Below are 14,371 nucleotides of genomic sequence, written 5' to 3' on the forward strand. Positions count from 1 at the left end.
GCATACCCCTTAAAAGTTAGTATCAATTTTATAATTTACTGGTACTTAAATTACAAGCAGTTATATATCTTTTAATGGATTTAGTCTGAAGCATTCTTACTGTTGGTCCTTCTGTGATTGATGCCATGTCCATGTAATTTCTCTATGGAGAAGACATTGAAAAAAGAATTAGAAAATGAATTGCTTTTAAGATGAAGGCAAAGTATTACATTTTATTATGATGTGAAATTTTGAACATTCAAAATTACTCAATTTTATTTATTACTTTTATTACTAATGTAATAATTTTTTAGTAAATAAAAGAATTACTAACATGTAATAATTTGTTTAGTAAATAAAAAGTTAAAGGGATTGATTGGCATTTTCAGTCTTTTTGGTGCATAGGAGTTTAAAAAAAAAATGAGGGCCAGGAAAGTACTTCTCATTTAGACTTTGGTAAAATCAGAGAAACTTTTATTGCACTCAGATTTCTCTCTTCTGCCTATTATTAAGAAGGGAAAATACAGCAAAATTTCCCAACTTCTTTGAGATGGAAAGAGGTAGGATGTGGTAGCAGTTGTATTCTCAGATTAGTGAACAGAAGAAAAGATTTCAGATCAACAAGTGATTTGCAGAACTGTAAAGATAATCTTTTGATTCTGAATTATTTGCAGTTGGAATCTATTACTTTATCATGCCTCTTAGAACTGTGGAAAGGATGAAATGTGAAGAGCTGTGTGTGTGTGTGTGTGTGTGTGTGTGTGTGTGTGGTTTGGTTTGGTTTATTTTCTGTAGGGTATGGTGTTGGGGACTTCATGTCTGCCAAAAGTTGCTCAGATTATCCCGTATCTGGTTTTGAGGAACTAGCTTTTCTTACCTTGATTTGCACTTTATTGCAAATAATATTTATTTGAAATTTAGTTTCAGAGAATAATTATTTGAAACTAAATAATTTTAAAGCAGTGTTGTTTTCTAATGGAAAATATGGTTAGTATGCTTTATGGGGCAGAATGTCAAGTGGTAATCTTAATTATTTATAAGATCATATTCATGTTAGTGAATTTCTAGGAATAACACAGCCTTTTTTCTTCTTTTGTAGCATAAGCAGTACTATAATGGATGTAGACAGCACAATTTCCAGTGGGCGTTCAACTCCAGCAATGATGAATGGACAAGGAAGCACTACTTCTTCAAGCAAAAATATTGCCTATAATTGTTGTTGGGACCAGTGCCAGGCTTCCTTCAACTCTAGTCCAGATCTGGCAGATCACATCCGTTCCATACATGTAGATGGTCAGCGAGGAGGGGTTGGTTTTGTCATTTCTTTTTTTCACTCCCTGTTTTCATTAGTTTTATTAATTTATAATTGCTAGTTAGGCTTTTTTTTTTTTCAAAGTAATTTGGGATTGCTTTTACACAGGGTTTATTTTTTTCAAATGTTTTTTTTTCCCCTTTTATTTACTTCCCACATATTTGATGGAATCAAATAGAACATATTATGTGTTGGATTTTAATTTGCTCTTAGGTATATTACTTTGAAGAAATTAGACTTTCTACAATACAGTGGGAGTATTGTAAATGAATACTATGTATTTCAAGCTTCTGATGTTTTGAGTTGAGGACATTTAGGAATTGGCACTGTTTGGGATTTCTGTTGTTAGAGTGGTCTTGAGTTATCCCTGATGCTGAAATTAACTAGAGAAACTATTGGTACCAGGATTAGTATAAACAGTCCTGTTAAATGGCAATCTGTACTCATTATTTGTGATAATTGATCATCTTTCCCAAGTCTTGTCAGAGCTGGCTTAGTATTGATGTGTATTCTTTCAGGAATCCATTTAGTTGTGTCAGTTCATATACTTTTTATTGAATAGTAAATAAAGAGCTAAAGCAGATTAGGTGAGGCACAGTGTAATGGGCCAAAATATTTATAAAATTGATAATATTATAATTTTTTTTCAATTTTATCTAGGTTTATGTCTTGGTTAACCATACTTAATATGTTTTCCAGAAATTAATGTCACATTGTAAGTACAGATAATTTATTAGGCCACACATTGCCTGTCAGTGTGCCATCACTTTTGAGATATACTGATATTAAAATGGTTAAAATCTTCTTAGTTTAAATAAGTGGGTAACCGTTTCCATGGTGGTATTGATATTTAGATTGTATTATGATCTTTTTTTTTTAAACACGCAACCGTAACAGGCACTCCTCACGTTTTTACCAATGGTGTTGCATTTGAAATTTCTTTTAAGAGATATTTGCTGTTATCACAATATGTTATAATGTTTCAGCAATCTTTTAGTTACTTGATAAGTAAACATTTGTCATATTATTAGATTTAACGTATATGGGGTCTGGGTAGACACCAAAGCGTGTATTAATGAACTGTGCCCATCATATGGTATTTTCACTGCGTAACCCACCCAGCTCAGTGGTTAAGCTCCGTTGGTAACAGTCTTCATTTCCCCCATATATATATCTCAGATTTTTAGTGAAACTGTCTTAACCAAGTTGGTTTCTTGGTCATTACAGAGTTGCCTTTTGTGAGCCAGTGCTTGTTGTCACTTGGTATATATCACTAAGGTAGTCTTTTGAACCATGGCATGATGCTTTTTAGTCACTTGACTTGGCAACTGCATATAGGATCCCAAGCTATGTAGGCGATCTCTTAGGAGGTATAGGAGAATTTCACATTTCTAAGTCTTGATCCTACAAGTTGAGTTGGCACACAGCCTTTAGGAGAATGTTTTCTGCCTTTTACAGATTTGAAGAAAAAATGGAGTTAACAGTCTGAATGTATCATGTAATCCCTGCACCTGCACGTGTCTTACTGATATTACAGAGCTAGGCATGAAGTTGTGGTATTTCTACAGTAACTGTAAACTTGCTGAAATGGAAACCCCCTCCCCCATGTCATTTCTTGAATGCTTATTCATAAAATTACTTTATTACAAATAATAAGATTTTCTGGCTAATTTTAAGAGTAATGCTATTTTGACTTCAGAAAGATGTCCTGATCTTTGAAGGACATTAGTTGCTAAACTACAAACGTAAAGGATCAGCTAAATGAAGAAAATAGTTTCCATTTATTTCTACATATCAGTCTTTGATATCTAGACTTAAGCTTTCAGAATGAAAGTGTGAATGAGAATTTGAAAACTTGATACTGCTAGATAAGACAGGAAATCTTGATCTAGTTTGTGCTTTAAAATAGAATAGTTGTGTCTACGGCCGTACCACCCTGAACGCGCCCGATCTCATCTACAATAGAGTAGTTGTTGGTTGGAACATTTTTTTTTAAAACGCCCTCTTGGAAGGGAAATTAAAAAGAAATCATTTTAATTGTTTTTAAATGTACAGTTCAGTGGCATTAAGTACATCACATTGTTGTGCAGTCGTCACTACTGTCATTCGCTGGAACTTCTTCATTATCCCAAACTGAAATCTGTACCTGTTAGACAATAACTCCCTAATCGTCTCTTCCGCTAACCCCTGGTAACCACTATTCTACTTTCTGTCTCTATAAAATTGACTATTCTAGATACCTCATGTATAGTGGATAACAGCTGATTTTGATGACATTTTTAAAGAATTTTTATTTCTCTTCTTTCTACTCCAAGTGTTAAACTGTCATAATGGAACAGAAACAAATGAGGAAATTATTGGTAATTCTGCAGGATTTTATGTTTCTAATTACTGAAAGATGACAGTTTTTCTGGAGCAGTAAGTTAGTAAGATCTAAATACTATATTAATTCCTGTTCTTCTTCTCGTCCCACTCTAATCTTCGCCCTGGGAAAAACAAAACTGTCATATAACAGCTTAGAAACTTCTTTACTTTCCAGTAAGCTGTTTGTGTTGCCATGTCATGTGGACTTTATATTTGAAGGATGAAATCAGGTGGAGTTTAGGTTTTCCTGACCCTTTCAAAGTGGGTGGATACTTAATTCTACATTAAAAGAACTTACCATTTAAACACCTTTTATGAATATACCTTTTTAAAAAAGAATCATGAGAGTACTTTCTTGTATTTAAAAAATAAAAACAGGGACTTCCCTGGTGGCGCAGTGGTTAAGAATCTGGCTGCCAGTGCAGGGGACACAGGTTCGAGCCCCGGTCCGGGAAGATCCCACATCCCGGGGAGCAACTAAGCCTATGTGCCACAACTACTGAGCCCATGTGCCTAGAGCCCGTGCTCTGCAACAAGAGAAGCCACAGCAATGAGGAAGCCTGCGCACCGCAACGAAGAGTAGCCCCTGCTCACCGCAATTAGAGAAAGCCCGCACGCAGCAATGAAGACCCAACGCAGCCAAACATAAATAAATAAATTTATAAAAAAATAAAATAAAAAGCAAGAAAAATTTAACCTTTTTTGTTAAGTAAAATAGAATTGTGTTCTTCGGCTCGTACTTCTGTGCATGACTGGATTTCAGAAACGAGGCTGTGCTGTTTTACTAATCAAATTTCAAACCCCTGTGTCCTCTTAATATACACGTAAGTCTTGGTAGGCAGGGAACTTGTAGGATTTCAGTGGTTCCGTAAGATCCATTAGTGTTCTGTTTTTTTTCTGTCTTAACTATTTCTTACTTTAAAAGCAGTTGCCAGAAAGAAATCTGTTTATATTTCTTGTTGCAGGGGTGATTTTACATGTGTCATTTTATTAAGTTCACTTTTGTATATGTTCTTTGGTGTGTTTGAGGGAAGAGGGCCAGAGGGAGATTTTGAGGAGGGGCGATAATAGGATATTATTATTCAAAGACTCGAATGAGTTACCTCTATGTTATTTAAAATGATATTTTTAGACTCTAATGGTTAAATCCGAATGCTGCTAGGAAGTGGAATCAATCTTAGGAGGTTACTTTGTGTTTTGATTGCCAATCTGGTATCTCCTGAACACAACATGAAGTTGGTCATATCTTTTGCAAGAAATGAGGAATATTTTATTCTTGTATTTGGACAGTTTATCGAATATTTTGTCCTCTGTTTATTAAATACCTTTTAACAGAGGAAATTGAAAATGTTAGCACATTTAATGTGGCTAAAAATTATGGGATACAAAATTATAGCCTTCATTTTAGACAGATCTTGAAAGAGCAGACTGATTTGAGACAAAATAAATATCAAAGACATTTGCTTCCCTTTTACATGTTCACATTTTGTGAAAAACTGAGCTAGTTTTTTCCTAAGAGCTTAAAGGAACCATGAGATCATCCATTCAAACCCCTTGCTGACTTTAGATTGTGTCTCTCTTCTTTAATATAAAATCTTTTTGTATCATTTTACTGCAGAAGGAATCTAATTAGTAAAAGTAGGCTTTCTTTCGCTCCCTTTGAGCATGTAAATTATGCTGCTTACTGGCTCTGTATTTGAGTATATCTGACTGATCTTACTTTACTAATAGTAATGGAATTTTCCTTATGCATGCTTGTTAGACTTTTACAGGTTGCATTGTATTACTTTGCAGTGGGTTTTACAATTTACCTAAAGAAATTTTTGTCTACATTCATTTAAAAAGTAGCTTTTAATTCTGGTCACTTTAGGAATCATTTTATAAACATGTATTAGGGTCAGGAATTTTAAGTACCAAGGAGGAAATGTTATGACTTACAATATCTGCTTAACTAAAAGAAACCAGCAAATCTGTTGTAGAATCAAGATATGCGCTAACATTCTTTAAGCATATCAAACAGCAGTAGCAGTGTCGTCTTGTAAAATGATTTTGAGTAAAAATTGATCTCAGTTACTTTAGACTGTTTTTCTAGACTTCTAAAAAGTTTTATTTTACACTTACTGTTTAATGATTGTTTCCTCAGTCCTGTGTGTATCTTTGTTCTGTTCCATATGCAGTACATTATAATCTTCAGAGTGTGGCTCTATCTATAATTGTTCTAACCTTAGAAAAGAACAGAGCCTATATATGGTTTTTTGAAGGTAGCGGTTACAGTAGATTCGTACTTCTTTTACTGATGATGGGGAGCAGTTTTCAGTGTTCAGTTTGATAAAAGTAGAATCGGTCAAAAAATTGATACCTCAATGGTAGGAAAAAGATTATGTTGTTAGTTGTTAACCCAGTCACACTCAGTTGCCTGAACCCAAGAATGTGGATCTATTATGATGATAGAAGTATCTCATGACATTGCTTTTGCAACTATATTAATTTTAACATTCTGTATTAGATTTTGCTTCATAAGCAAGATAATTGGAAATCATTTTTAATAAGTAGAACAATATAAACATAAGTAGTGTTAGTATACATTTGAGAATAGGAAATCAAGAGCAGAAAGACTGTAATTGGATCATTTGTTTACTTATTCTTTGAATGAGTGTCCACCAATTGACTGTTTTGATTTATTTTCATTGTTTCTTTATACCTTAATATATTTCTGATATTTACAATTAATACATGCTTGTTCCCTCATGCGGTAAATACAAAAAATGTAAATAATGGTCCATGGTTCTAGTTCCTAGGGCTATATTGTTAATATTTTGTATATTTCCTTCTGAATGGCACTTTGGGATTGGTGTATCAGTTCCTTATTGAGGGAATGGACAGCAGCCTTAATGGGGAAGGGTTAAAACTATGCCTCTCATTCTGGAAGTTCAGGAAGTTTATCTACAGTAAGCATTTTGATTGAGTTGTACAATAAATGTCTCTGTGAATTGAAGACTTCCAACATGTTTATTTGAATTTACAAGGAATAAAAGTCCTTGTTGAAATAAGTGATGAAAACAATTATGGCTCTTCTTTTAACAGGTGTTTGTTTGCTTATGGAAAGGTTGTAAAGTATATAACACTCCGTCAACCAGTCAGAGTTGGTTACAGAGGCATATGCTGACACACAGTGGAGACAAACCTTTTAAGGTAAGTAAGTGTATGTGAGTTTTTTCTTCACTTCAAGTTAGCATGTTTTTTAATGGGCATACTTTTGCCCTTCTAAAAGTTCTTTAAAGAACCATTTGTTTTAACATTCCCATGGATGCATGGAATTTATAAAATAGATGAAGGTAAAGATAATTTAATCTAATTTTTTAAAATTTGAAGACCAGAAAAAAGTCACTGTGAAGGTAGAGTCTTGAAAACAGCTAGTGTGCAGATCAGTGACTTGAATGTATGTCTTTAAAATTGCTTGGTTGTGGTTAATACCTTGTGCTCTAATTATATTTTCTCACTGTCATAGGTTTGAACCTTTTTATTAGCAAACAGTACTGATTATTATATGAAAAAATAAAATCATAGAACATTAAGGGATTTGATTCTTTTCACTCAGTTTTGAGGTCATGCTACTGAGCTCAGTCGTAAATTACCGTGTCAAATCGATGTATTTGGGGAAATCTGTACAAAGAGCAATTTTCTGTAAAAACCATTTTTCCTTTTATCCTCATTAAAAGTTAAAATATTTTGGTTTGTAACTATGGAAAGTGTATACCATAGAGGTTAAAAGTTTGTATTTAAAGAAGTTTCATAAGTTAACACAGTGTCTGCTGGTATATAAATACTGTGCCAGAAACTTCCCTTGGGTTTCGTTAGAGAAGGAGATTATTCTTGTAGAGTTATTTTTTTTTAATTACTTAATTTTTTTGGAAAAGACAATCATTAACAACTTAAAAAATTATAAAGAAAAAATTTAATTGAGAAACCTTGCTCCCTTTCTTGTTCCTTATTTTCGCTCCCCCGAATATATAACCATTGTTCTTAGTAGTGAATTCTTTATGAAACTACAAGCAGATACATATGTAGGATCATTCTCCTTCCTTTTACACAAAATCTAATAAACTATATACTGTCTGTATCTTATTTTTTATAAGCTTTTTATTTTAGAGCAGTTTTAGATTTATAGAAATATTACAAAGATTGCAGAGTTACTGTATGTCCTATACCAAGTTTCCCGTTATTAACATTTTTATTGTATGTATGTGTACCTTGCTTTTGTAACATACTTTCTAGTAGAGATCTTTTCATACTTGTTCATAGACAATATTCTCTTTTTTAACAGTTTCACAGTATTCCATTGTGTTGCTGTAGCAGTTTATTTAAGCAAACTTGTATAGATACTTGGGTTGTTTTTAGTCTTTTTCTGTTGCAAATAGTACTGCAGTGATAAATCTTTGAACATATGTCATTTTGTACATGTGTAATTGTATATGTAGGAGAAATTCCCAAAATAATGTGAGTGGTTGGATCGAAGGCTATATAAGCATTGGTAATTTTGATAACTATTGCCAAACTGCCCTCTCTAGGGGTTGTGTCCTCATCAGCAATGTTAGAGTGTCTGCCTTCTTCACAGCTTTGCTAAGAGGGTGTTCTCAAACTTTTGTGGTTTTGCCCATCTAATAGATGAGAAATTGCATCCTGATGTAGTTTTTTATTTTTATTTTTTGGCCGCGCCTCATAGCTTGCAGGATCTTAGTTCCCTGATCAGGGATCAAAACCCAGGCCCATGCAGTGGAAGTGCCAGGTCCTAACCACTGGACCGTTAGGGAATTCGCTCCCCTGATGTAGTTTTGCTTTTCCTTTATTATTGATGAAGTAGGGCATCTTTTCATATGTTTAACCATTTGGATTTCTTTTTTTGTGTGTGCTTTTTAAAATAGTCTCATTGAGCCTTCTGTTGGCATGTGTGTCCTATAATGTTAACCCCCTAGTCTTCCCTATAGTCATACTACAGATCCTGGCCCTGAAGTACGTGACCTGGGACAGTTTTTTGAACTTCCCATCTAACACATAACTGGTAATAATAGTTACCTCATAGAGTTGTACAGTATATAGCTAGTAAATGTAAGAGATTATTGTTGTTAAAGTAAAAGAATCATTTCGTTTCTCATTTTATTTCCATATATTTTTCTTTAAGGCAGCAATTCTGTTGCTGGTCGATTATGATGTTCAGGTTAATTTCACAGCCTGTACAAATGGATTCCCCCCGCCCCAGATCTCTTTTTAGAAACTAGAGAAGATTCCCATTGGAGAGGGGGGAAGAAAATGTCTTTAAAAGGCAGAAGTTAAGGAGTGTGATTTAGTGAGGCATTGTTCTATAAGTCATAGGAATCATTTGAATCAAAAAAACATTTTTTGATGTCTGTAGTACATGGCAACGTGCTAGGCATTTGGGAAGCAAGGTGAGTAGGAAAGGCAGGCCTCTGCCCATCAGGGAACTTACATCTTTAGGTTTATACAGATGTAAGTAGATTTAAATAGTGAAATGTCACTATAGGTCACTATAGTGACCTTCAAAAGGTTCTCTGGAAACATGAATTAGTGATGAATGGGGCTGGAAAACAGTAGTAGGAGGTGAGTGGGAGTTGGCTATAGAGAGGAGGTGATGAGGTGATGATGCTTGAGGCAAGTCCCTTTGAAAAAAATTTTTTTAGTTGTAACATGATATAATGTACAATAAAGTATTTAAAGTACACTTAAGTGTTCAGCACTTTAAAGGTTTGTTTCGTATGTTTGTATGCACCTGTGTAACTACCATTCTGATGAAGAATATTTTCAGTAAAACCAAGTTGCTTAATGTCCCTTCCCAGTCTATCCCCCTCCATCCTCTACTCCTTCCCCCAGGCCATGTTACGATTTCTATCATCCTGGCTTAGTTGTATGAACTTTTGTGTCTGGCTTTTTTTCACTCAACAAAATAGCGGTGAGATTTGTCCTTGTAGGTGTCAGTCATTAAAAAAAAAACTGCTGTGTAGCATTCCAGTGTCCAATAAACCATAGTTTATCCATTCTTCTGCTCATGGTTTTCTAGTCTTTGGCTGTTATTAATCAAGCTGTCCTAAACACACTGTTCTACATGTCTTCTGATGGCACACATGTACTCATTTCATTTCTCTTCGTTGTATCGTTAGGAGTGGAATTACTGAGTCATAGAATATGGCATATTTAGCTTTAGCAACTGCAGACTCTTTTGCAGATTGGTCATATCACTTTACATTACCACCAGCAGTGAATGAGAGTTTTAGTTGCTCTGTATCTTGGTATTTGCCATCTTGTTAATTTTAGCCATTCTGGTGTCTGTGTAGGGGTATCCCATTGTGGCTTTAATTTTTATTTCCCTGGTGAGTAATGATATGTTGCACACATTTTCATGGGATTTTGGCTATTTGAATTTCCTTTTTTGGATGAAGTGCCTATTCAAGCCCTTTTCTATTATTTTATTGAATGATTTGTCTTTTATTATTATATAAAGTTTTGTATATATTTTGGATACAAGTCCTTTGTCAGATATGTATATTGTAAATGCCTTCTTCCAGTCTGTCTTTGGTTATCCTTCTCACCTTTCCTAATGAGATCTTTTGAAGAACAGTTTTTAGTTTTAATGAAATCTAATTTATCAATTTTATGGTTAGTGCTTCTTACATTCTATTTAAAAATTGTTTGCCAACCCTCAGTATGTGAAGATGAGGAGGATCGTAACAGAGCTAAGAGTTTTGTCTCATGGTAATAGGGAGGTCATTCCAGAAGTGTGTGTGTGTGTGTGTGTGTGTGTGTGTGTGTAATATAATTTACAGGGGCTTCCCTCGTGGCGCAGTGGTTGAGAGTCTACCTGCCGATGCAGGGGACACGGGTTCGTGCCCCAGTCCGGGAAGATCGCACATGCCGCGGAGCGGCTGGGCCTGTGAGCCATGGCCGCTGGGCCCGTGAGCCATGGCCGCTGAGCCCGCGCGTCCGGAGCCTGTGCTCCGCGACGGGAGAGACCACAGCAGTGAGAGGCCCGCGTACCGCAAAAAAAATAAAAATAAAAATTTACATATCATAAAACTTACCAAGTGTATAATTAAGTAGTTTTTAGTGTATTCACAGGTTTGTGCAACTATCACCACTAATTACAGAAATATGTACTTTTGAAAGAAAAGGAAGCATAAAAGAATGAGTGGACTCTTTAGGGAATCACATGTAGTTTCATATATTTAGCGATACTATATGGTGGCAATTTGAAAGTATGTAAAAAAAATTTCTGACTAGTGAGCTTGGACTCTCTAGAAATTAAGTATAAAAGTAATTGGTTGCAAAATGTTTTCTTTGCATTACTGTTCTTATCTCTTACTACCTACTAGTCTGGAATCCGATTATTATAAGGAGTTTGCATTGTATTTTTTGTCTTTTATTTTTACCATAGGCTTCAAGCACTTGCCAGAGAGTTCAGTTGTGTTCATATCTTAAACACCATCGGTGTGGCTGCTTTGTGGTTGGATGGTTTGTGTGTGGGATAATTGATAGAATCATCTTGAAGAGAAATTTTTTAAAATGCGCACTGTCTTTACTGAAAACATTTAAAGTTGTTAATTCTTTAGAATGAAGCCTGAATAAATAAAAGGGACGGAGGGATAGGGAAAGGAAGGGCTAGTATAGTGCCTAGTGTTGCCTGGCTATGACAGACCTTGGGAGTTCACAGCTAGCAAAGTTTTTCCTTAGTTCCTAGTAGACTCGCTCTTCTTCCTCTACTCTGTCACATGGAAATAAGTGTGTTATAAAGGTTATGCTTGCTTCATATTAAAAAATTTGACATTGACAAGCTTAAATAAGAAGGTAGTGGAACTATAATCTATTTGACTTCTTAACGTATATGTACAAAGTAAAGAAATAAATGGGATCGTTTTGCAACTACGTGTATTGTAACTTTTTTTTTTTTTGGGTCATGTTGCTTGACTTGCTGTATCTTAGTTTCTGGACCAGGAATTCCCTAGCCTACCATTTTAGTTTTGTATTGGACATCATTTCATGTCAATAAATTAACTTTTTAGTGGTTGTGTGATCTTTCTATGTAATAGTTTACCATATTTTATTTAATCATTCCTTGATGGATTTTGTTGGTCCAGTTTTCCACAATATAATCAGTTAACACATTTTTATAAACTACTTTTGTGAGCTAATATAAATTCCTAGAAGCTATTTTGCTCAGTCAAAGGGTATATGTCTAGGCTTGCTTTTGAAAGGTATTATTCCCCCTACAGAAAAACATACCAATTTGTATTCTAACCAGCAGTGTATAATATAGTGCCTGTTACTCAACAACCTTGAGGCTTGTTATTCTATCTTTACCAATCTGCTGGTATATGGTAACACATTTCTACTTATATACAGTGCAGACACAGTGTAAATACAGTATAAATACTTTTCTATATATTCACATCATTTTTCCTCTGTATTAATTATTTTGTATTTTTAGAATGGAAATCCTTTTTGAGCTCATTATTCTTTATTATGAAGTAGGAAAAAATTTCCCTCCTGTGATAGGAATTAAATATTTTCCCCATTTTGACCTTTTTCTTGACTTTTTATGGTACTTTTTCTAAAACACAGATTTTTTAAACTTTTAATTTTGAAAAATTTCAACTTGCAGAAAAGATACAAGAACTCCCATATATTTCTCTCTCACACATGTATGTGTAAAGAACTCCTGTATACCCTTCAGCCAGATTCACCAGTTAACATTTTGCCACATTTTCTTTCTCTGTATCTTTCCATCCAGCAGTACATCATCCATCTCTCCATCTGTCTCCCTCCCCCCATCCCTCTCTCTTCTTTCCTCCCTTTTTTCCTACATACACACACACGCACACGCGCGCACACTATTTTGGGGGAACCATTTAAGAGGAGCTGTATCCCTAGATACTTCAGTGTGTGTTATTTCCTAAGAGCAGGACGTTCATTTACATAACCTTAGTACAGTTACCAAGTTCCAGAAATTTAACATTGATGCCATCAGCTATTCAGATTTCACTAATTGTCCCAATAATGTCCTTCATAGCCGTTTTTCTCCCCCGTTGGTTTAGAATCCAATTGAGGATCATGCATTACATTTAGTTTTCATGACTCCTTAAAACTTAGTTTCCTCAGCCTGTCTTTATCTTTTATAGCACTAATATTTTTGAAAAGTATAAACATTTTATTTTGTAGTATGTTGCCCATTTGGGGGTTGTTTGATGTGATCAGATTCAGTTTATGCATTTTTGGTGAAAATAGAATAAAATTGTCACAGTATCACTTCAGGGGACACTTGATGAGAGTTTGTTCCATCATGGATGAAATTACCTAGCATCACTTGGTTAAGGTGGAATTTGCCAGGTTCTCTACCATAAACTTATTATTTGTCCCTTTACAATTAATGATTGATTTTTGGAGAGATACTTTGAACTATATGAATATATTGTTCCCCATTAGAACTAGTTTTAGTATCCATTAATGTTTCTTGCCTGAATCATTTATTACTATGAGGGTTACAAAATGAGTTTTTTTCTCTCTTCCCATCTAAGTTTATAAGTTGACATTCTACTTTCAGCGCTTTCTACTCTTTATTCTATCAGTCAGTCAGTCAGCTGTCTACAGAATGACTCATGTATTATGTTATTCTTTTTTTAAAAATAAATTTATTTAATTTTTGGCTGCGTTGGGCCTTTGTTGCTGCACGTGGGTTTTCCCTAGTTGCGGCGAGCGGGGGCTACTCTTCGTTGCAGTGCGCAGGCTTCTCATTGTGGTGGCTTCTCTACTTGCAGAGCATGGGCTCTAGGCACGCGGGCTTCAGTAGTTGTGGCACGAGGGCTCAGGAGTTGTGGCTTGCAGGCTCTAGAGTGCAAGCTTACTAGTTGTGGCACACGGACTTAGTTGCTCCGCGGCATGTGGGATCTTCCTGGACCAGGGCTCGAACATGTGTCCCCTGCACTGGCAGGTGGATTCTTAACCACTGCGCCACCAGGGAAGCCCTATGTTATTCTTTGGCTTATAATACATTTTGATGCTCATCTAATACAGATTTTTATATATTTATCAGTTTTTGCTCATATGGCTTCTGGAGCAACTGTCTAAAGATTCAGATGGTAAAAGTCCATTGGAGTGTTGGTAATGGCAAAGGCTAGAAACTGGAAGTCTGTAAGACCTAATTGAGTTGACATGGGAAATAAATGAAAGTCATGGATGTGTCATTTATGTTTAAGTTACATTTGATGTTTCTTAAACTTGTTTGTTTTGTGCTTGAGAAGTTAATGTCATATGAAAATAATTGATCATGTCAGCTCGTTATGAAATTTTAGTTTTGTAAAATCAGACATACTCCTAAAATGTAAATATAGTTTTTTCTTTTAATAATGTTTATCTTTTATAATTAAAGTGCAAAGATTATTCCTAGATAAGCACCTTCTGCCCCAGCCTCTCCCCATATTCTCTTTGTCTTGTGTATATACCCTTGCTTTGTATGTGCATTTAGCGTTTGTGTGAAGGGGAGTTGCTGCTGCCATTTTGTTTAACGTAGTGAAACCTTCTATTATTAAAGGTTTGGAAAACATTACATGTGTTTATAGGACTAGGATTTTGGAATTCTTTCAACTATTCTCTGGTCTTCTTTTTTTTTAAGTGTGATTTTGATTTTTCTTAGTCATTTGGTATTAAGCTTTA

General features: G+C 34.9%; 1 protein-coding gene across 3 annotated transcripts in view; it reads left to right on the forward strand.

Annotated features, from left to right (window-relative positions):
• The window catches only part of AEBP2 (AE binding protein 2), a 72,387-nt gene that overhangs the window by 19,797 nt on the left and 38,219 nt on the right, over positions 1 to 14,371 (forward strand). For all 3 annotated transcript variants that reach the window (XR_003791096.1, XM_029205287.1, XM_029205288.1), the window contains exons 2-3: positions 1,079 to 1,286; positions 6,740 to 6,847. Coding sequence is in view for 2 of the 3 variants with exons in the window: in XM_029205287.1 (XP_029061120.1) it covers positions 1,079 to 1,286; positions 6,740 to 6,847 (316 nt within the window). In the remaining variant the exon portion in view is untranslated. The remainder of the gene's footprint in view (positions 1 to 1,078; positions 1,287 to 6,739; positions 6,848 to 14,371) is intronic.

This window comes from Monodon monoceros, unplaced genomic scaffold (genome assembly GCF_005190385.1).
Source record: "Monodon monoceros isolate NGI ecotype Baffin Bay Population unplaced genomic scaffold, NGI_Narwhal_1 Super_Scaffold_6, whole genome shotgun sequence".
Classification (NCBI taxonomy): Eukaryota; Metazoa; Chordata; class Mammalia; order Artiodactyla; family Monodontidae; genus Monodon; species Monodon monoceros.